This window comes from Andrena cerasifolii, chromosome 12, assembly GCF_050908995.1.
Source record: "Andrena cerasifolii isolate SP2316 chromosome 12, iyAndCera1_principal, whole genome shotgun sequence".
Taxonomy (NCBI): domain Eukaryota; kingdom Metazoa; phylum Arthropoda; class Insecta; order Hymenoptera; family Andrenidae; genus Andrena; species Andrena cerasifolii.
In genome coordinates this window covers 5,499,164-5,521,961 of record NC_135129.1, presented here as the reverse complement: position 1 = coordinate 5,521,961, position 22,798 = coordinate 5,499,164, and the positions used below count along the sequence as shown (strand labels likewise).

General features: G+C 40.0%; 2 protein-coding genes across 3 annotated transcripts in view; both read right to left on the bottom strand.

Annotated features, from left to right (window-relative positions):
• LOC143375035 (transmembrane protein 114) overlaps positions 1-18,784 on the bottom strand; it is a 34,850-nt gene extending 16,066 nt beyond the window's left edge. Inside the window, exon 1 of one of the 2 annotated variants that reach the window (XM_076823743.1) lies at positions 18,621-18,784. The gene's annotated coding sequence lies outside the window, so the exon portion shown is untranslated. Of the gene's footprint in view, positions 1-11,413; positions 11,431-18,620 lie in introns of those variants that run through there. The other variant, XM_076823745.1, reaches the window with a different exon arrangement.
• A 600-nt stretch (positions 18,785-19,384) lies between these two features.
• Positions 19,385-21,684, bottom strand: LOC143375373 (uncharacterized). The gene has a single exon (XM_076824379.1). The coding sequence runs from the start codon at positions 21,682-21,684 to the stop codon at positions 19,960-19,962; it is 1,725 nt and encodes a 574-aa protein (XP_076680494.1). The 3' UTR covers positions 19,385-19,959.
• Positions 21,685-22,798: the final 1,114 nt, after the last annotated feature.

Sequence of the window (22,798 nt, the reverse complement as noted above, 5' to 3'; positions counted from 1 at the left end):
TCTCCTGCAGGCGACTGACCGCCACAGATCAATCCTATTATTCTGTATTTTAGCACGAAGAGAATTACCGCAGCTAGAAACAGATGCTGACTTCCTGGAAACGGGATCAAGCTATTGTTTGCCGTTATTAATGGAAAATTGATAATTATATCGTTAATATGAGCCGTACAATAGTGTATTGTACGATTATAGTAGCGTAACATGATCGTAATAATATGTAGGTGAAATTTACGTAGTACGTTTACACGAGAGCAGATAAAAAGCGAAGCATTTTATGGCTGACCTGCGGTGTCTGTTTCTACTGCCACCAACGCACTCGGACAGCACGCTGTCAGTAACTGAGTAATGAATCCGAGCAATGAAAGCATAATGACTGAATTAATGGTTCATTTATATTTATACTAGAAGTGTTTATGTGTACCTACTGTCGACTAATGTGTCATATTGACGCATTAATGATAAATATATGGTTTATTGAATGGCTGAATTTTGTAAATGCTTGACATTTACATTTCAAAGTTTCTATTAAGGGGTCTTCCTACTTTGACGGCCTGAAAAGGAGCGCGATATTTGGGATTTTTTTAAGAGAGTCCCTTAAATTATATTAATTGAAAACTTTATGCCTATATGTGTACATATTTAGGCAACATATTATAAAAATTTAATTAAGATAACGGTACTTAAAACTTTATACGCGTTTTCCTCAAAAACCAATTACCTGATTTATTTGAAACTTGGTACATATCTTCAGTAGATGTCCCATTCTCGTTGGTAGTAAAACTAAGTCGGTTCTTGCAAAATTAGACTTTTGCGACTTATAAAACCAGCGAATTTTTTGCAGAAGTCGATGCCTGTTTTAGACGCTGCCATTTCTTTTTTTTAATTTTCTACTGAAAATCTGTTTCTCATTTAATCTAATTCAGGCGATAGCCACACTCATACACATTACACAAATCTTTCAATTTTCTGTTTCAGACAACTACAACGGCTGATTTTATGCTAACTATGCGCATATGATTTTTGTAAGACGCTCTATTTGAAGCACTATAACTCCGGATATAACCACTATTTTTCCATACAATTTTTTTTTTCATATTCTCCAAAGATCGACAAATAATGCCACAAAGTTGGAAGTAAATATATTTAATGGTATTGTTTTAAAAAATTCCTAAAGTTCGCATCATTTTTCGTGCGTTAAGGTAGGGAGACACCTTAACAATGAGGATTAATATTAACATATCAGTAAATGTTTCAGATTCTTGAAGAACACATATGTGGTTTTATTTTTATTTCTCAAGTATTAATGTCTGTGCTCTTTCGGCGCTCGATAATAATACTCTTTCACCCGTGGACAACAATGATCTATAGCGCCACGACTTCACATTTGTGTTCCAGATGTTCCCTAATTGTTCCCCCAGAACGTCGTCTGCGGGTCATTAATCAAATTCTTCATTTGAATAGCTGCTGACGTATTTTACCAGAGTGTGGTCCACCCAAAGGGAGTCGTATTTATTTTACGACTAGAACGAATCCAGATGAACCGGAAGCTAGCCTGATGTAAAGCTGCCAGCACGCTTCTCTTCTCTATGCGTAGAGACAGAAAAATTTAATCAACGTCGGAAATACGTCTGAATAGCTGCTCGTATCTGGAATTCACGGCAGTGGGCAATGAGAAGAGCAGAAGTGCCGCATTATAGAAATTCTCCCTCAAATATTATCACCTAAATTCGTCGAGAGGAACGTGTCATTTCAAAGGCTCGTATAAATAGAAATTGTGCGTAAAATTGTTTGTATAAACATTTGCTAACCAATTGTATAAAACATTTGTACAGAATAAAAATTCAGTGAGCAAAAAGAAGGCACAATGAATTCAAGAAATTAAAAGGTGTAACTTATGTATGCTAATTTGGATTCAGTTTTATGAGTACCACATTTTCCATAGTCAGCAACATGAGGTATTCATTTAAAAGTTCTTCATATAGCAAAAAGGAAAAGAATGAATGCTAGAAAGTGTTGGAAAACCAAGTCTTCTCCCTAAAATACGCTCTTGTAATTTGTTCAAGTTATCTACAGTTCTCCAAGCTTTTTATCCAAGGAACTAATCAACGACGAGTACCATTGAAGAGCATCCTGATGATAAATCATTATTCTTGAAGGGTGCTTCAACCGTCGAGCCCCATTTCACTTTAAATATCAATATTAGCTGCGAAATGATCGTAATATCACGGGAATGAAAATACAACTGGCTATGAAACGATAACCAAAAGTATCTTAACGCGTTGGCTTGTCGATGGATGTGTTTATCATAGCAACACGTGCAGCCTGAATTTACGAGCCTCGTGAGAACGTGAAAAACGATCTTCGTGATGAACCTGCGTGCATGAATTATTATACACAGAGCACGTCATTCCGAGTGCCGAAATTGCGCGAATGGCACCTCATTTACCTAAATCAATGGCGGTGACGATCCTTCACAATTAATTACTTTGCATAGTATTCCTCACAATACTTTCCTCGCAGCGTACAATGACTAATTCTGGCGAAATATCAATTAAAATCAGAACAATTAGCGAGCAATTAAATTAATAAATATCTACCCCCAAACTATTAGAATTTATTTCATCTAATACTACGTCTTCACATTACAAGACCACGTTGCTCCGAATTTATCAAAGAAACAAAAACCGTGGAACCAACATTCCATTAACCGGATAATATTATTAAAGTAGAATTTCACGTTGCAGGTTTTCCTACAAGGTTCTTGGAATGACATTTAATAAATCGCGAGAGTGGGTACTTAATGTAATTACCTTTGAGAAAGTGGGGGTAGAAAATTTTATTAAGACATTCTTTCACGCTTTTCCAGTGACAAGGTGCTCGATATATATATATATATGCGGCAAACAATTTCATTAATAAAGCAATTGCGGGAAGGTGTACACCTCGTAGCGCGGGCAAGAAATGTAGACGGCTCTATCGAACTCCAGAATTATCGGTATTTGACCCAGTTCGCGGAACTCGTGCCCTTTTTCCTTTCATACCGCTGTAATGAATACGCTTTTCCACCTGGAACTCGAATGAATTTCAGCCCCCGAGCGCGGCGCGCCATTTCTTCCGATCTGGAACTTCTGGTGTAACATGAAACGCGGGCTCTGGCTTAGTTCATTAATTCCATGGCGTTGTAAAAGATTCTAGCTCGACTTGACGCCCGCTAGGAAAGGCTAACGGTCTAAAAATAAAGCAGCGTTTTAAAGCTGCCACGTTGTACCTATTTATTGTACACAATATCGCGTGTCAGTTCACCTCGTTGCCGTTCATAAATTCGCTGAAACGTTCGATAAACTCGAGTCGCATCATTTCATGCGTGGAGTTCAATCCCTCCCGATCGACGGTGAATATTTAAAGTAACACAGACGGGCTTGGCATTAGAGTGATTGTGCAGATTTCTCGTCAAAAGTTATTCCTACTCTAATCTCTATAAGTAGTCTAGTTACGCAATAGTCAGACGGCGCTGAGATTTCGCGAGACGTCTGTTTGGTGTGCGACTATAGCAGGGCAAAAACGTGACAGATAATATCGTGAATTATTCCGTCAAGTTTTGCTAATAATATTTCTGGGAATGGTCGCGATAATTGAATTCTTCCGATTTGAAAAATACTGAACTGATTTCCGCGAGGAGGGAATCGTTTGATTTTTACTATTCCTTTCTGCAGTGAATGTGGAAAGTTCTATTTGCGTTCCCATCGTATAATGTTCTTCCCTAATTGGAGGAATAACTGCGAAATTCGAAGCTCAAACTTATGAACAGTAAATGGAAACAGAGTATAACGGTATTATTTATTTATCGAGCACTGTGCCCAAAGTAGAGCACATTAATACCTTTCCTATCCTTGATTTCGTTAGACAGTTTGTCCTACTTTGCCTTCAGCCTTGTAATATTACGCTAAGCAACCTAACGCCACTTTATTTGCAAATTGATCGCGCAATTCTAAATTCGCCACGAACTAGCCGCGTTTCACTCGGCGATCTGTAAACGTAATATTCTACTCAATCGCAACCCTCAAATGGATTCACGTTCCAAATGATGGAACAGACAAACAGATGGATACCTTGCTGACAGTTTATTTGAGTATAAAGGCTATCCGCCCCTGCGACAGCGATATTAAACGCCAACGATCTGTCAGCGGAGTGAATATGAGGCGTCAAAGGAAACCTTCGGTGATGCCTTTAGGTGTATCCAAAAACGAATGCGTGAAAAGAGCACTGTGAAAAAAATTAAAACTATAACTAGCATTACAATGTCAACTGAATTAAAGGGTCTGAAACGGTCCGAAAAGTAAGGGTGTTTTCGAGAATTTTTTTCAACCAAACAACGCAAGTAAAATCATGTATTGCTTAGTATAGTTAATATTTACATATTGAAGGGTAAAAAAGAATTTTTTCAAGTAAGTTCATGAATCCGTTTCGGGTATACACTTCGTCAAAATGTGCGCTGCGGCAAAATCGTTCCTCTGGCGTTGACAGTGCTTTAGCCATACGATTAATCCGAATTCAAAAAGATAAAAATATTTAGAAACTAGAAGCTTGCGTCTATTACAGGTCATACAGGAAAGCAGATATCGTAAAAGATAACAAAAAGGCGGACCACTGAAAAAATTCATATTTTAGGCAAATATATTCATAAAAAAAAATAGACGGGAGCTATTAGAGACGGGGTTTTCGTACAATAAATGGCCTTATTCATGTCAATTAAAAAATATCATGCGCTTGATACCGCTTCACGGAAAATACTTTATCTCCGTCAATTTTACGAATTTCTTCATAAAATTTGAGAGCATTCTTGAGACATGTCTTTCAGAAAATGTAACAAGGAGAAAATTGATTTTTCCGATTTCTTAGTGTTTCCCCCCCTCAAGATGAATCAGAAGAATTGAACAGGGGTGAAATCCTGCTGAATTAAATTATATATAAAAGCCTTTTAACCACCCCCCTGTTTCTTATTACACAGTCGCAGAATTGTCGAAAAAGGTTCGACCGATTCGAAGCCCTTGTGAAAAGGAGAAGGTTGCGGTGCTGAAATGCAACGCGCGCGCGAATGGGCCAGACTAAGATTACAAAGTGCACGTGCTCGGGCTGTTTCGTCTCGAACCGTTAACGACACGCAAAAGTTGAGCATTCGACGTTATCCATGCTCATCGTTTTTTATTGCACCCAATGACGTCAATGCGCTCGCCATTGTTTTGTTCGTTTACAGGCGGAGAGCACGACGGTGCGCGCAGTTTATTTAACCGCAGCTGCAGCTGCACGGGGCCACGGAGTTATAAATGCTGATAAAGCCAACGTGTGCCGCTGTCAGACTGTACAGTCCACGCCCACCGTTGCTATTTTCGAGTATTGCTGCCTTTTTTCCACGCCACGCCGTCGTTTCCTGCCCTTTATCCGGCTTCTAATGGCCCGTAATACACGGTGTCTCGTAACGAGTGATACAACCAGGAAGGAGACCGTTCCGCGGCATGAAAAACCGTCCGCGAACACCAGATACGGTCCCTTTCTTTTTGTGCAAACAGTTTCATTGCGCTTGGGATGAACCCGCACTTACCTGGATCCTTGACTGGACTTCTTGCGAACCTCCATCGTGATTATCCGTTCTAAGTGGACATATCCGTAGTTCGTTGTGGTTCTAGGATATGTAATCTCTGAATCTTTTAAGTCTCTTTACCTAAGAAATGCTGGAGGATTCGCTCTGTCGAGGATGCTGAAGTTGTTAAGATATTTTCAAAGGTATGAATAATTGTTTTGCTTCGATTATTATTAGGCCTGGCTCGCCCCTGTAGGCTAAATTAGTTGACAATGGACCTTTCATTGTTGTCATTTTTTAAAATAAAGTTTTAAATGAAATATTATAAGGTGTACTATAAATATTTTAAGCTATGAATCAAAATTCAGGGTCAGGTCTTCAAAAAGATCAAATAAATATAGGTATTATAAATAAAGGGCGGAAAACGGCTCAGGCCGGGCCTGATTATTATTAATCAATTACTGCTAATTTATTTATTGCTTTTATATTCTTTGCATGTATAGTATAGTTTCCTCCGCCCGACTTTAATTAAATCCACGAGTACTGTATCAAATGTCTTGCACCAGGAAATTATTTTTCCCATTTTTCTTAAAAGACACTTCTTGCGATATTTACGATCCTACAATTATCCTGATTAAATATAAGAGAATCATTTGATTCTCCGAATCTTGATGGATTGGAACCTTTTAATACAACTGTACAAGTACGGTAAAATTTTTATGAAACATCGAGAGCACAGAATTGGATACCTTTATGTTTGAAGAGTGAGGACGTTTACCTAAACCTTCCAATATAGCGGGGAATGTTAAAAACGTGGAGTGTGCACGTATATAACAGCGGAAGCTATTAATGAAAACTTTCGACAAAGGGGAAAGGTATCGAGTTAAAAATACATTTCAATGAAAACCGTGTCACGTGATTTGTTACTTCATGCGATCAGCTTTAATATCGGACAGTGAAATAATTCCATTTAATAATTCTGAAAATACATAATAGAAGAACGTGCGTCGAACGTTATTTGTCGATCTTTTTGGGCAACTGCTTAACATTTTTGATAGAATAATTTTGAAAAGTGAGGAACACAGTTTGTACGTTTAGTTCCTTTCACGTGCAAACACCGTATATTGCTTTCCGTTGCGTTTTACAGATTTGGTCTGACCTCTTATATTGCAACTTGCCACAATTTTTATTATATTAAATTAACCCTCTGCAGCGTAAATTCTAATGGTTTCTCAAGCGTGCTTGTATATTCTTCACTTAGAGTATCATCTCTGTTTCGCAATTAAATTAATTCAATTTAAAAACTTTACATTTTAATGAAATGTACGAGTCTTTCGTGATTGAAACGGTTGGGAAAAAATGTCTTCGCTGGGGTCGTTATTTATTTCGAGGGAAGCTTCTTTCGTAATAGAGCTGTCACAAGCACCTTCCAGGAACTCTCGAATTTCACGTGATGTATCAGACTGTGGTTCGTATCGCTTAGGGGATATACCTGTTATAGGCTCAGGAAATTTGTCTTTATTCTTCTTTATGCCCATAACAAAAATGCATGCTATAAAATAAATAAGGGGTAGAGAAATTCCTAGATTGACTTATCTCCTCTTTCTTCTTTTTCTACATTCCTTCTTCGTTAATACTTCTGATCTTTTACAGTAGTAATACTGACAAAACCCTGTAAAAAAATATTTGACCCGAATTCACAAATTGTAAACTATATCTCAACAGTTTCTCTTCACTCCATTAATGTTTAAACTTTGACTTAAATTCATCAAATTTATACACTAAATATGTTAAGATTGACAGCTCCAATCAGGTGCAATTAAATTCTCAACTTCTCTACGTATGCAGATAAAATTTTTCTTGAAACAATTCTAATATATAGCTAGATAAAAAATGATCAATTTCTGACTTGATATTAGAATCTTTCATCGTTGCAATTACCACGAAAACGAAACACATGATTCTGCACAGTATCTTCTTTCAGAAGAAAAACAGTAGAACGAAAGTCACGTCATACTTCGCACATTGTAACCATTTATCTTTAATTCCACTTCTTGGATTCTACCAACAATCTCCACCCTCTCATCTCGCCAGAAGAAAAAAGTCGCGGAAAAAAGCCGGTGCTTTTTGTGAGAGTGAGAAGGAGAAATGGAAGGGTGAACGGCACGGGGAGCCAACGGTGTTCGAAACGAAATGCTCATCGATTTATCGTCATCGTAACGCTCTCGTCTCGCTCTCCCTTTGTCGATGATTGATCGTCTCAAAAGGCAGGGGAGTTTATGAGCCTTACTGTCAAATATAACAGCGAAACACGAAGTTACAGCCTTCCTAAATTCCCACCGATTCTATTCTCGCCCCGGAGGCGTCGAAAACAAGTGGAAATGCGCGGACGAGCCGGTTGGGAATAGAATCTAGCCTAAAATCTCAGGGGTTTGTTTGCTCGTGGCCGAATTCGCATTAACGAAACTAATGGCTGACTGACAGACCATGATTGTTGCTGATAGAAACACGGTGACTATCAACGATCTGTCTGTGCATTCGATTATTCTTGGCCTGTGTTCCCTGACTCCTTTGTAGTAGAAAAGTCCTGGCTGGTCAGACAGCCAGACTAGACACGCACCGTGATTCAAGATAATTTCAAACAGTTCGACGAACTAATGGAACGTTGACTTAACAGTCACAGAAATAGCAGGTATTACTGGGCTTGTGATATATATTTTCATAAAATTCTACGACGATTTATTTTAATTAAATCGCAACTTTAATCGCACCGCTACATTCTTCTCTTCGTTTTCCTCGCAGCTCGTTCGGTAATATTTATTCAACTGTCATGTGTAGCGGTGCGTAAACGATATAATAAAATCGCTAGTTTGCAATGAACTATAATAAAAGTTCTTTACGAAATACTTGAGAAGCGACACACATAACTTCGTCCCGACACGCTACCATTTGACGCAAGTCGGTCGATTCGACAGAAAAAGTTGCTCCCTACATTATGACACAGTTCCAGGGTAACTCTATACACTTTGGAGGGGAATAAATTTCGCGATGTAAAATTAGTAGCAGGAATAATAATCCCTCGGCGTACGCGTCACGGTTAATTCCAAAACATTAAATCGTTGAAATTATGATATAAACTGTACATCCACGATGATGCTTAACACGCTCGATCGATATCTCTCTGGCGAGGAATGCAAAGACTTACGCAACTATTAAATAACAGTTAATATCGCACGTCCTGCACGTTTTCAAAAGCACGGACTATACTAAGTGAAAGATCCTAGCCCGAGAAATCGTGCAAAAAGGTAAATAAACCTTACCGAACGTCTGTTATGAGAAACCATTTTCCAGCATTGCTCTGTGAAGCCATTAAAGACGGAAATAGTACGAAAACAGTTCTTTAAAATAGATTCACCGGCGAAAGAGTTCCAGAGGAAAATCGAACGAATTTTTAGTGGCTATCAAGTGAAATCATCTACCCCTCAGGTAGGAATAGTCTGAAAATAAAATTCCCAATAATTCATTCGCATACATCATCCAGTCGATTAACAGGCAATTAAATTGTCAATTTGCAAGCACACGCGAGATTGCTTCTATAAAGACAAATTGACTCCCAATTACCAGCGTGATGCGTGTACCATGAAATATGAAATCGTAATTAGGAAAGCGGCAAAAGGTACCAGATTCACTCGTGTCTATACTAGAATTTCAGTCAGGTATTAATTATCTTCTTAATCCAATCACGAAGCCTATTATCCAGGAACTTTTCTACCTCCAACGGATAAGTTCCAATGATCCCAATTCAGTTGAGGATAAAATTCATAAAATCGCTGTCGGCGATTATCAGCTCTACCCACCGGTGTCTACGAATCGATCCATCCCTGTTCGGTAAATTGACACGATGGGGTAACGTTAATAGGCGATTGACACCGAGGAGAACGTCGACACGTGTCAGTGCAGATCGCGTGCGTAAACTCAGCCCAACCCAAAACGATGAGACTCGAGCTCGTACCAGCGGCCAGCCAGTCTTGGCCAGAAATAGGTTCCCGTCGACGATGTATTTTTAAAGAATTTCTCGACGACCTACGACAATTGCGCGGCACGCGTCACCTTTCCCTCGATTAAGCTTGCGGCTCTATCTAGCGCCCTTATCGATCGCAGTACTGCACTTCAATAAAGCCCTTTTCACGCGAGTTACTTCTTCAACTCCCCATTGACATCTCGGACACATTCACTTGACAGGGAACCCATAATTTAAAGAAAGAAATAAATAAATAAAAAGAATTTGTCACGTGTGAAAAAGCTTTAATGCAAGCTTCCAATCAGCTTCGTTCTTTGATGAATTTATACTTCAGACATTAAAGGAATTATATTTTAGAGATTCTAGGGGTTTGTGAAATTAAAGCTTGGGGATAAAATGAAGTTGCGAAGGAACTTAATGAAGGGCGTAATTGGGTTCGCGTTGTTCCTGCGTGGCTTTTAAAATGTGTGCATTAAGTGATGTTATATTCAGAATTACTTGAAATTAATGCGAGTAACATGATACAAGCTGCTTCCTCTCAAATATCGCGCGCATAATGGATGAAATATTCAGGCGAATTAAAGCCCTCGAGTCGATTCAAATTTCGTTTCCAACAGAAACGTGGCAGTCGTCTCCTCGGGCTTCTACAAACCAACATCATAATTAACACGCATTCTCCCGAATAACAGCAGACACACGGTTCGCTACCCGGCATCACCGATCCCAATGTGCAAATTATTTCAGCCGCGAGCTACTTAACAAGAAAAACAGTTCAACGCGCTGCACCCAGGGAGCAGAAAGTGATCTCGCGTCTCTTCAATCAGTGTGCGGAAATCCAGTGGTAATTCAACGAAAATGAAGGGAACAGTCTCTCCTTGCCTTTCCTCGTCGATCACCGCACGAAATCAACCATAATTTGAGCGGTTAGTTACTGTTCTCGGCCTCCTGTTGCGCTCCCTTGTATTTCAAACTGCTGTGTTTAAAGGCTGATGAATGCAGTGCGCCTGTTTTCGTTGGACGGTATAAATACAATGGCCAAAAGCTGGGGAGCTCTCCTCGAATAAACACAGACGTTTCCCGACTTCGTTGCCTGGCACGAGCGTTCGTGAGAAAATTCAGAGTGCCGGTGCTTCGAATCTGCCCGCAAGAATCCCAGCCGCGATACACGCCGAATGACAGTTGGGAAGGGAGCTTCTCATTCGGACTGACACGCGATGATGGTTTCAGGAAGTTGCGAGCTCGCGGGGATCTCCTCACCGCCGTATCGTGGAGCAGATGGACCGAGAAGCAGGAAGAACGAGAGAATTTCAGTGATTAATGTCTTCCAATGCCTTCCGCCCTTCTCAATTTCAGTTCCCCTATCGGTGGATGTACACAGTGGTGATCGATAGAAAGTTTCGAACTCAAGACTTCATATGCCTGCGGAACTGACTTAATGCTAAGCTATAAGTATTATGTTGGTTTCATTAGAGTATTCTGGGAAACCCCCAATAGAATATAAATTTTGAGATATGATTCTTTTTAATGGAACTATCTAATTTTTGTTACCATTCACAGTTTAAATATTCGTTTAAAAAGAACTGCGTGCTGCACTTTGGAAGCTTAGAACTACTCTGTGAATTAAGGGTAGTAGGGATTCCCTTGTTTTTTTTTTTTAACTTTTTTATGTGATAGAATCTACAGATTGATTGAATTGAAGGTCAGGAATGAATTTTCATTGAAACAGTTCTCATGAGGTACTTATGAGATTTGGAGATGTTTATCAGTAAGTTTGAAGGGTTGGCGAGATTAGAAGGTGCGCGGGCTATAAATACCTAGGTGTATAGAAAAGTAGAAGCCAGTAAAAATTGGGCAGCCAGACGGAATTGTACAGTGGTGTCAGTGCCATCCTCTATTACGCTGTCACGTGGACCTTTTTTGCCGTCTCACATTCCGGTATCGTTATGTAATCGCTCATAATATGGGACAGGAAGAAAGAAATATTTCTTACGTAACCATCTGATTAACTCCGAGTATTTTTAAAAAATTAAGTCGCTCAGCAGTGTAGAGAAGTAATGATAAAATTTGACGAAGTTGGCTGTTGTAGAACCACGTATGTATGTCTGCTAGAGCAGTGCTGTGATTGATAACAGGAAAGTGGTTCAAACTGTTAAAATAATCCACAGACACTAATAATAATGTGTTAATTGATTCAATGTATAATTTATTCAATCTGTTAATTGGAATAAATTAAAATTTATTCCATGCTTAATGAGAATATTGTATTACGTAAGTAACTTTATTTATATTACTCTCGAGTAATTCAACAATACGAATACTCGTGTATTAAATTCCACGTTAATGACTCAATTAATCCCAGAAGCGGAGGTTACGGTCAAAGAAGACATGAAACAGAAACGAATACAAAGATCCATGTAACAACACGGAAATTTTTGGTCGTCCAAACATTGAATCATGCACGTAATTTCGTACGTTCATTCAATATTAAAGAATGAAAGCATTCCCACGCCCCTGTACTGCTATCGATATATTAGAGAACAATAGCAAATGAAATAATGCAATTAACGCATTGCCTTTGGCTCTAAGAACTTTTCGCGAGGCAACTGCATTGAACGACACATAAGCGATTATCTCCCACCGAGGATGACAGAATGGTTCTCAGGTAATTTATAATCACCGTGAATACATAATTTATGAAACGCGTAAAGATCAAACGGGGAGCGAAGTTTTCACACACAGCCAGCGTTCTCAAAGGGACAGGCATCATGTGCCAGAACTCAATACCGAGCGACGACAAAAATATTCTTAAACAAACGGTTCGCCGCATTATAAAACCCGTTGCTCGATGGCATTTAACAATAGTCGTGTTCTAGAATAGAACGTCAGAAATTCTTCGGGAGGCAAGCGGAATGTAATGCCTCGTTAACGAACACCACTGACGTGGAAGTAATAATCGACGTGGTTGAACCAATGCCAAATTTCCCGGAACTATCCATTTACCCAAGTATTATTGCAATAACGTATAGTAAGATATAGTGTTTCATCTGGTGGATAGAAAACAAGCTTTTTCAATATCTCCGAATCACCCCCATCAGTAAAGTTACTTAATATCTCAGTCTTTCTGCTTCTCGATGCATTTGCGAGGGTAACAGATGGCTGATTATATTTTAGACTCTTAATTCAGCTATCATTCCGTTCATTAAATGAAAAATTGTTCTTCTTATTTCACTTTTGTTTCGCGAGGGTTTAAACCTTTCGATTCTATTTTTCTACGCGAATCCAGAACAAGTTCTATAATTCTTGTTACTTATTGGCCGGGAATTATTTACGGCAGCCTAATGTTGCCATAAAATCTTTACGATTTCGCGGGGGTGAATTAACGATGAAAGCTCACGTATACTTTCAAGCATGATGCATAAAATGTAGCACGGTGCTTCCATTGTAAAAGCCGTATTAACAGATTTATAGCCTCCACCTATCTCTCAATCCCACATATGAGCATAAAACATCGAACAAGAGGGATTTAGAAGGGACATGCATCCCTGGCCTACAAAGGAATAAGTAACATCGCAACGATGTCGCGAGCTTAAAACAAGAGCGTAAAGGATATGGCAAAAATGGTAACAAAATACACGAGCAGTTTACCCATTTGCTAATTACGCAGAGTTCGAAGAGTTGCATTTCAAATTCCCAGAGGAAGAATCACGAAGCGAAGTGAATTAAACTACCACTGGACATTATAATTGATAACGATTCTTTTTAAATACATTATTCGATGGAAACGTGGAATCACTGGAGACATTTTCCACAACTTCGTGAATAAATACGAAGCGAATTGCAGTAATCAGTTCGCTACAAAATTCAATTTAAGAACGAAGAAAGATGTCCAATCTTTATTTATCCAATCTTCTCTGAGTGCATAATTCTCTCATTACACTGCTATCGCGACGAGAATCTGCATATCTATGAACCTCGATGTTGCATCTCATTGAATGCAATTGCTTGCAGAAGTAGCTTCTTGGTACAATCAAATTTCCCTACTTGGGCGTAATTATAAAACCAGCAATTTCTCGGGGATAATGGAAGTCCTATCACATAATTTCTGTACTGTGATCGTAATTGAATCTACGTAACATGATTAACGGACTCGATATTTGATCGACTTTCCGGATGTTTCTTCGAAACGAAGACAATAGAAACGTTGATGATTCATTTTTTCACGGAGCTGAGAAAATATCGCGAGAAGTAACAAAATAATATTTTCACTGTAAACGCAGCACCAACTGCAAGGTGTTATTACATGTAGAAACCAGTTACACCAATTAACCAATTAACTTCCATGGTTTCATTGAACTTTACAAACAATTGCTCAGCATTTGATTTTTTTCAGAAGCAGAATCCTGAAATTCTTTGCAGAAAATTTCAAGTTAAATGGTTCGAATGCTTGCTCTCGGTGCAGAAAATTTCGCAAGGACATGCACACGTTCTCCGTTGAAATTTCGCTTTTCCCAGTGCAGTTGGCGGGAAACCAAACAAAGGGGCAAGTGAAACGAAGAAATTGTTTCGTAACGATTTCCTTCGACCTTCGAATTAATCAAAAGTCACCGAATCGAGAAGGGCAAGCTTTAGAGGTTCCGTCCTATCGAATCAGATTGATCAGGATTGCGTGTATAATAGCCGGGAAAGTTCAGGGAGCAGAATCCTTTGAAAGAGATCGCATTGACGATGCTCCTTATTGCCAATGGCTTTCTGTGCACTCTGGAAGCTCGTGATTATCTTGGCTGAATGAACAGCGAAACGAACGAAATCGTGTCAATGCCGTTTCATGGCGATTATTATCGATCTTGACCACTGCACGGAGGAGCTACGCGTTATACACCCTGATTACGACTTTACTTTTTAAACAGTTCTCTGCAGAGTTTGAGTGACTTTTCCTACACGCTTACCTAAAAAATGCTCTTTGTGCTCAAAAGGAACATGGTGACGGTACAGGCAAGTAATTAATAAGGGGAATGGCCTTCTGCTAATTATAATTAATTAGAGCAACAGGCGTTTCCTTTCTGTAATCTGAATTTCGACAGAGAAAGTCGATGATCTTCATGGAGAAATAGGTACAAGCAGATCCTTCGATTATGCTTCTTCATTAATATTCTTTACATTCTTACGACATAATTAAAAACCTGAAATTATGTTTCACTTCAAGCTCGAATATCCCAGCATAAAATTTCTTTCACTATTTCCACTAAATTGCATCATAAGTAACTCTGGGAAGTAAACGGGTGTTGTAGTTAGTATGTCAGCTGCAGCATTCGTCCATTTATTCCTACACGTATATTCACTTAAACATGCAGTACAACCTTTGGAACTGCAAGCCGTTGTGTAATCTAAATGAGACGTAATAACCGAAGGGGTAGTACGTCTCTTTCAAAAGTGACAATCTTAATTAATTCCAGTATTTGCGGCGCAGAAAAATTACGCCTCCAGCGGTCTAATATTCCAGGGAAAAACAGGACTCACCAAGTGCATCGGGGAAAATTACTCCGAGGACAGGGGTGGTCGAGTATCGAGCCCGCAGTCGCGAGGCAGTGAATTTTCCAGTCTCCCCCCTCGCGGTTAATTCGTAAGTTGCGAAGGCGAGTCGTGACACGCGAAACTGTTGCTTATCGGGTAACGAGGGTGCTAATTATTAGAAGTAGTTGAAAAGACAGAAAGCCCACGCGGCGACACTCAACGCTTTAATGGGATTCGCATCCACGAAAAACACCGAAGGGGACTATTGATCCATGCCTACTGCTTGAACGAAATCACCGCACGAGACGCGAAAAGGACAATGGGGAAGTTTGATTTTAAAATTTAATGGAAACAGAATTACCGGCAGCGTCCTCCCTTAGTTTCCACGCACAGCCCGCGAATTTTTCCGCTGAGATTTCAAACGAAACGAGAGTGCACCCTCATTAAAAGAATGGAGTGTTTCCGTGTGACAGATTTTTTTTTCGCCACGACATTAACGGTGCAAATAAATTGTGAAATAGTTGTGAAGTAGGTACGCAGCGATCGGGGTGGAATTCTCGACAGGGCGAGCCACGTTCAAAATATTGGAACTAGAGTGACACGTAAATTGTGCACGTGGCACACGGACGATAACAATTTTTGCGAGAATGGCAATTTAAAATTTAACTTGATATCATTCGTTTTATAGTTAATTAATGATTAAGAGCAGCAATAACGAAGCGATATTCGTTGGAGGTTACGAGAATGAATGCTTCCACGAGTTCATTTCGTAAGCAAACATTTTCATTAATCGTTATCGAAATCCTTTCATCGACAGGGATTGTAGCGATATTATTGGAAGAGATATGTCACGTTATGAATGAATATTAATACCCGTCGCGAATTATTCCTACGTCGATGCATCCATTCTCGCGCGAGCGTTAAACGCCGTCGAACGCGGGCGTTAAAATTCTATAGAATTATTGAATCACACAGCCTGATTTTATCTCATATTTTAAACAGAAATGTGTTGCCGGCGAGTGCCGCGAGATTTTCAGAATTCTGTTGCGTGACTGAGTTGTAAATAGAATAGGTACATCCACCCCGAACAAAGGTATTCACAGCGAAAAAAACGTGGCGTGTAACACGCTGAAGAGAAAGGTGTAATTTTTCAACGCTTCATTCTGATTAAGTGATTCCAGTGATAACGCGACGGGGCTGGTTTCGTGACTGCGGGCAGTATTAAAACGAGATTAATGTACGATAGAGGGAGGCTTAATTACTGCAGAAGATGTATTAAATACGACGATGAGAATGACGATACTGTTTATCTGAATTTCAAATTTTCTTATCAAATCTAAGAATTTAATTACATAAATGTTGATACAAATTTATACGCGAGAATTTAAGATACTTTGTGGGACAAAACGAAAGGTAATTGAATACTGCTAGCTATAATGTAGACATTCTAGACGAATTCATCTCTACCTGAAATGACTAATGACCTTTCCGTTCCTTCGTCACTCCACTTTTTATGGCCCCTTTACCTATTGTTCCACTTCTTATGGCCCCTTTCCCTATTGTTCCACTTTTTATGGACCCTTTCCCTATTGTTCCACTTTTTACTGGAACTCCCTTCCATCTGAAATTCGCTCCCTAACCGCCATCTCATCTTTCAAACATGCAGTGATATTATTTTTTGATAATCAACAATAGCAATTAACTCTTAACTCTTACTCTTGTTATTTTCTACGTCACAACGTCGTCTAGTACCTTCATCTATTTTCCGTATACACTGTTAGTGTTAATTTTAAGTGGTTAGGTTAAGGGGGTATTCCACTGTGAACGGTCGAAAAATCAAGCTATTTTTAAAGATTTTTTTCTCAGTAAATATAACATATAATGAAACAAATCTTTTTGGTATTTATTAAGCTACTCTTATATTATACTAAAAAAAATCAAAAGAATATTTTTAATTAGTTTTACTTGTTTTTTACAAAGCGTCAATATGGCATCTCAACAAAAACGGTATGTTCATGGTGCAGGTGATTTTCCGGCTTAGGCTTATCTGAAACAAAAAATTCTAGAAGATTCTTAAAGTGTATGAGTGTCGCTATCGCCCATAGCTGAATTAACAATTTTGGTCGAAAAATAACCGAGAGTTTTCTTGGGGAACATTCGAGAAAAAAACATTTTGGGGAACTTTTCTTTCAACCCGGCGCCATTTTGTTATTTCTAAAAAAAAATTGTTAATTCAGCTACGGGCGATAACGACACTCATACAGATTAAGAATCTTTTCAAATTTTTTGTTTCAGATAAGCCTAAGCCGGGAAATCACCTGCACCACGAAAGTGCCGTTTTTGTTGAGGTGCCATATTGACGCTTTGTAAAAAACAAGTAAAACAAATTAAAAATATTCTTTTTAATTTTTTTGTATAACATAGGAGTAGCTTAATAAAAACCAAAAAGATTTATTTAATTATATGTTGTATTTACTGAGAAAAAAAATCTTTAAAAATAGCTTGATTTTTCGACCGTTCACAGTGGAATACCCCCCTAACAACTGACAGTTGTGCCTCACCTTTTGCACTCTACTTCTACTTTTACATATACTATATAAATTCTAACTCTACTATTCTTCTCTTTCTTGTTTTCTTATACATATTTGTCTTTTTTTATCTTCTTGTTACTTTGGTAATGTCTACTGGCGCAATAAAGAATTCTTATTATTATCCCTAATTTGCCTCAATAATTTAATGCAGGTAAATGTATGATCATCCCAGACCAATGAATATATATTACAATCCACTCGATAAGAACAATACACTATCATGAAACTAGCACAAAACCCACTGCAACAAATGTCTGATTAAATTTCACCAACCCAGGCCTAGTTTCCAGTAAAAAAGACACGGTTAATTTCCCCTGAGAAATCACCGTATGCGTAATACTATTTTAAGAATCCCGTTCAACTGAATAACTCACGTGCGATGTTCCTGCCAAACAAACGCTCTTTCCACCGACCCACTCAAAAACCTCAACCCCCAATCAAACAGCAGAGAACGCAGTACCCTTCGATTGAATTACAACGAGAAACAGAAGACACTCGTCGTATATCAAACAGCACCGAAACGTTGCTCGTTCCCGCAACGACACCTTGCATTTATCGTTCGTAAACGCGACTCGTTCCATAAATACGTCCCGCGTGCTGGTAATTAAAACGGGCACCCTCTGACAACCCGATCGCACGTGAACGCGGACGAATCTCGCGAAGGCGGTCACACGTCCCTACGAAATCGTCGGCGAGCAACATTAAAAATAAAGCGAAAGCAGCCGCTGATCGCCGTGGTCGTCCGGAAAATCGAGGAGCTCGAGTCGACGCCGGGATTCGTGAAACAATAACCGGAATAAAATTATAAACCGAACCGAGAGCGTAGGAGGTGGCTCGGAGAAAAGGCTCGCGCCAGTTCGCCCGAGAGAAGACGCACGTGTCTCCCATTCCCCTTCGCTACACCGTGTTGCTCGCCTACCTCGCTCCTATTCCTCCTGCGACGTACTGGGATCGCTGGAGCACGCCAGAATTCCCGTGCTCGATTGACGGCGGGGTTATCCGGCTGCCTCTCGCGTAACTGGCCGTGGCTTCGAAATAAACCGCGAGGGTGAACGCGGCTGCACCACCTACACACGTTGTCGGTCGGTCCGACACTGATCGTACACGGACTACTTGCTCTTCGTGGCTTCGCAGCAGGAGCGGAACACCCGGTGGGGGTAGCCGGCAGGAAATGGAACGGGGGAACGCCGTGGCACCAAGGGCCGGAAGGGAAAGTACGCGGCTGGGGAGAATCTGAATAAGAGGAGCAGAGGATTCCCACCCCTCTGCGAGGAATCTGTCTCCGAGAACTGCAAATTCCGGCTGCACCCCTGTTGTGAAATTACACCCCCCTATTTCGTGCGGCGAATGTGGAACTTTTCAGTGATGCCGGGGGGGGCGAAAGTTTGCTTCTTTTAAAGAGTCGTTTATTACAGTGGAGGGAAGGTGAAGTTATTTGGGAAATTAGCATAATTACCCTGTGATGGGCATTGCGATGATGAAAGAGCAGGGTTGATTGCGATGGAATAGGGATTCTTTTGTATGGGATTAGGTAATGTTTTCTCGGCAAGGGTAGCGGGCTATGGTTCTTCGTAAACGTGGTGCTTTGAGGGACTACGATGTTTTTATGAGTTACTGCGAGAGGAAGGATAAAGTGTCGTTAGTCGTTATTGATTGTCGTTGAGTAGAACTACTGTGCAGGCATTTATTTTGCATTTCCCATGGAATACACAAACGTGTACATATTTCTAATTTTCTATAGGCACCATGCTGTGTTAATACTCCCACTCACAATCTCACAGACTTGTACAACATTATTCTCATAAGCGAGTGTTTTATGCAATTACTTAACAACACTTACAAATAGAGTAGTCCGTTCTAGGCAAGAATTCATAAACAGGTTTTGTGTGATTATAGTGGAGTCGATCGATCGATATGCATTAAAGTTAATATCGTTCAATATACAATTTGTTTAAGACCTTTATTTTCATAGACAAATCCTACAGCAACGCAATGGGGTCAAACATGCTGAAAATAAGTTGGCATTTCGAGACACGGCTAAAGTACAGGATCATTAAATTCTGTGGTCCTAATATTAGATTGTTCCTATGCTTATAAATAAAGGTCTCCTCTCATAGGAATACAAAATAACTGAGAACGATATTCATGCGTGAATTATAATATATCCAGGCGTTCCATTGCAACACCTCTAATCGCGTGTTTCGTAGAGCGTATAAATATTTCAAGGGAAGGAGATAGAATTTCAGCATCGTATCACTTTACTTCATCTTTTTCAAACGGTGCACCATAATCTCGACAATAAACACCAGTAAGGAGATTAAATATCCACAGCCCCCGATATAAACAAGATTCGTGGTGAGGGAACGGTCTCTACTTGTTCCCACATCCATGGAATAAGTCTTCCTTGCCGAAAACTTACGAGCGAAATCATAGTCCCACTTCTCACGAATCCCTGACATTTGGAGGCGTAACATGACACTGGTAAATCGGTCTGTATACGGTGACAGTTTGTAAAAAAGGTATACTGCATGCGGCTTCGCGATGCACAGATTCTTGGAGAACTTCATGGTGGCCTTACCATCGCGCATATGCTTCTTAACAAGTACATATGCACTGTTCGATTCCGTCAAACAAGTGACGTTCCCGTGCGCCGCCAGATAATCACCACAGGCCACATTGTCCATGAACACCACTTTTTTCTTCAACCGTTCGAAAGTCTTGTCGCCAATGTCGAACAGGGCGTGCACCAGAAATCCGATGGTGACGGGCGCCACACCGGCTCTGTCCAGCTCCTCGAAATCTTTGTAATCGACTTCGGTCGTCGAGCAAAGATTCGCGGTAGTCACGTCCGCGTACAATTGCGACGAGTGGATGCTTGAGACCAGAAAGATGCATACAAACATCACTCTTTCAACCGTTCTCCTAGGTCTCGTTGACACGGGGGCGGAGATGATCATGCCATAGATCTTCAACGGGTGCCACGAGTTCCTGTCGAACCCCATGAAGCTTGACGTCGCCCAGAACACCAGCACTATGACGTAGCTCACGGTGATCCCAATGAAAGCCCGCGCCCCGTAGTTTATGTATCTGTACGTAATAGCCACCAGTGCGCACCAGTCTTCGAAGGAGACAGGCAAGGTGTATCTGTACTGTAAACTATCCGGAAAAAAGGGCAACTGCGGGAAAATCACTTCAGCTTCCCCGCTGGAAATAATCTTCCAGTTTAAGCGTTCAGTCTGAACGTTATAAACGAGGGTAAAGTTTAAGACGCGTACGAACGTTTTCAACGCTTCCAAGTCGGGCCCTTGAACTTTGTCAGGATACCCCTCTGAATTCTGCTCGAAGAACAAATGGCCCGATCGGTTGGCCAAGTGCACTGTTATCGGGTAGCCGTGTAGATTTATTAATTTGTTAGGAAACCATTGCACGCTCGAATTATAAGGTTGCTGGTGATAGACACTCGTGAACGGATTGTACTGATGAATCTTCACGCCAGTTGCTTCTGAGAGTTCTAAGACCGTCACGTCCAGAATCCTCTTCTTCTTCCACATTTCTTTTAAAAGTGCCTCGAAATTGCTGCTCTCTTCCTTCAGTATGGTTGTCAGTAGAATCTTTGAGCGATTATCGCCGTGCATAATTACGCGTATGATGTCCTGCGTCTGCTGGATATTTGGAGATTCTTTGGACACGTAGACGTATATGACCAATGATCCTTGGAAGGCACGAAAGGATGGTAAATTCGAGGGGACTGAATCGTTTAAGAGAATGCAACTCGTTGGCACAGTTCGTACCACAGACTTGTAAATTTCATCGATCACCTCGGACTTGCTACCGATCAGATCTTGAACAACGAACTGCACGTCCAACGGTTTCGTCGCCTGAAGAACATCTTCGACTGATTGGATTGTGCTTGTCAAGTATTTCGAATTGTTCAAGTGTTGTACTGCTAGGAGGAACGTTGGCAGGAGCAAGGTAGTCCTCATGATTATTTAATTCAGCTGAGACTGGATTAACAACACTGGGACTTTCGTTTAAGCAAGGGAGATCGTAAGCAGTTTGAACTTTGAAGGCAGCCAAAGTGAATTGAAAATTTAAGTGTTGGTTCTTTGTTTACTGCCTTCTTCCTTCCCTCCACTCGTAACTGTGAAGTGCGACAAACTTGGACCTTCGTAAATGCACTAATGCAGTTAGAAAGTCGACTAGTCACTGAATGCAACAATCGTTCTTGTACTTGTAACAGCCTCGTGTGAAAATTTCATTTATATTAAGTGCAGCAATGTGCAGGTCATTTTCGCGGTTGAAGAAATTCAATTTCATGCACTCAATCGCTTTTATGTGGCATTAAAAGAATTTCATCTAGCTTCTGGATGGTAGATAGAGAACACCTACGTGAATGACACGTGTATAATAAACGATCGTGGGAAAGAATGTGCAGCTATATTTTGCGTAATAAAGCAATTAACGTCATAACATCACAGACAATCAGCTAATTGATTTTGGATATCGAAGTGTGTATAAACAGTGCCACTAAATTCAATTTTACAGCTACTTTATCAGTGCTACGTGCTTTTGCCAGTATATAATTTTGATGTTCTTGGTCTAATTGCATATAAAATTGTGTCGAATATTTTTTCTACCATCGTCATTTTTGCAACTTCGAATGAAGGTATGACAGAGTTCTTTCATTAAAATCGTAGGCTCGTTGAGAACAAATATTTCCCTGTACTTGGCCAGAAATTGTTTAAACAGCGTCGAAGGATTCTTTTATTAACAGATTTCACCTGCAGACGATACGCAGGCGGAGCGTTCAATTGACTCTAATTGACAGTGTCTTCTACTGATCGGTAATTTGCACGTCCAATGTAAATTTTATTGACCATAGCCTAGAATCTTACAGATGAACCTTGGCGATGCATTACCCCCGCAATTATGATAATTTTATTAACCGCAACGATTGTAAACCTTCATACAGCTCGATGATTCTTTATTATGCTGATTAACACCCTTATATTTTGCAACTCTGCTTCAGATGTAAAATGTGCGCAAGGTCGTGCATTATGCATATGAAAGAATGACAAGGAAATACGACATGTTAAC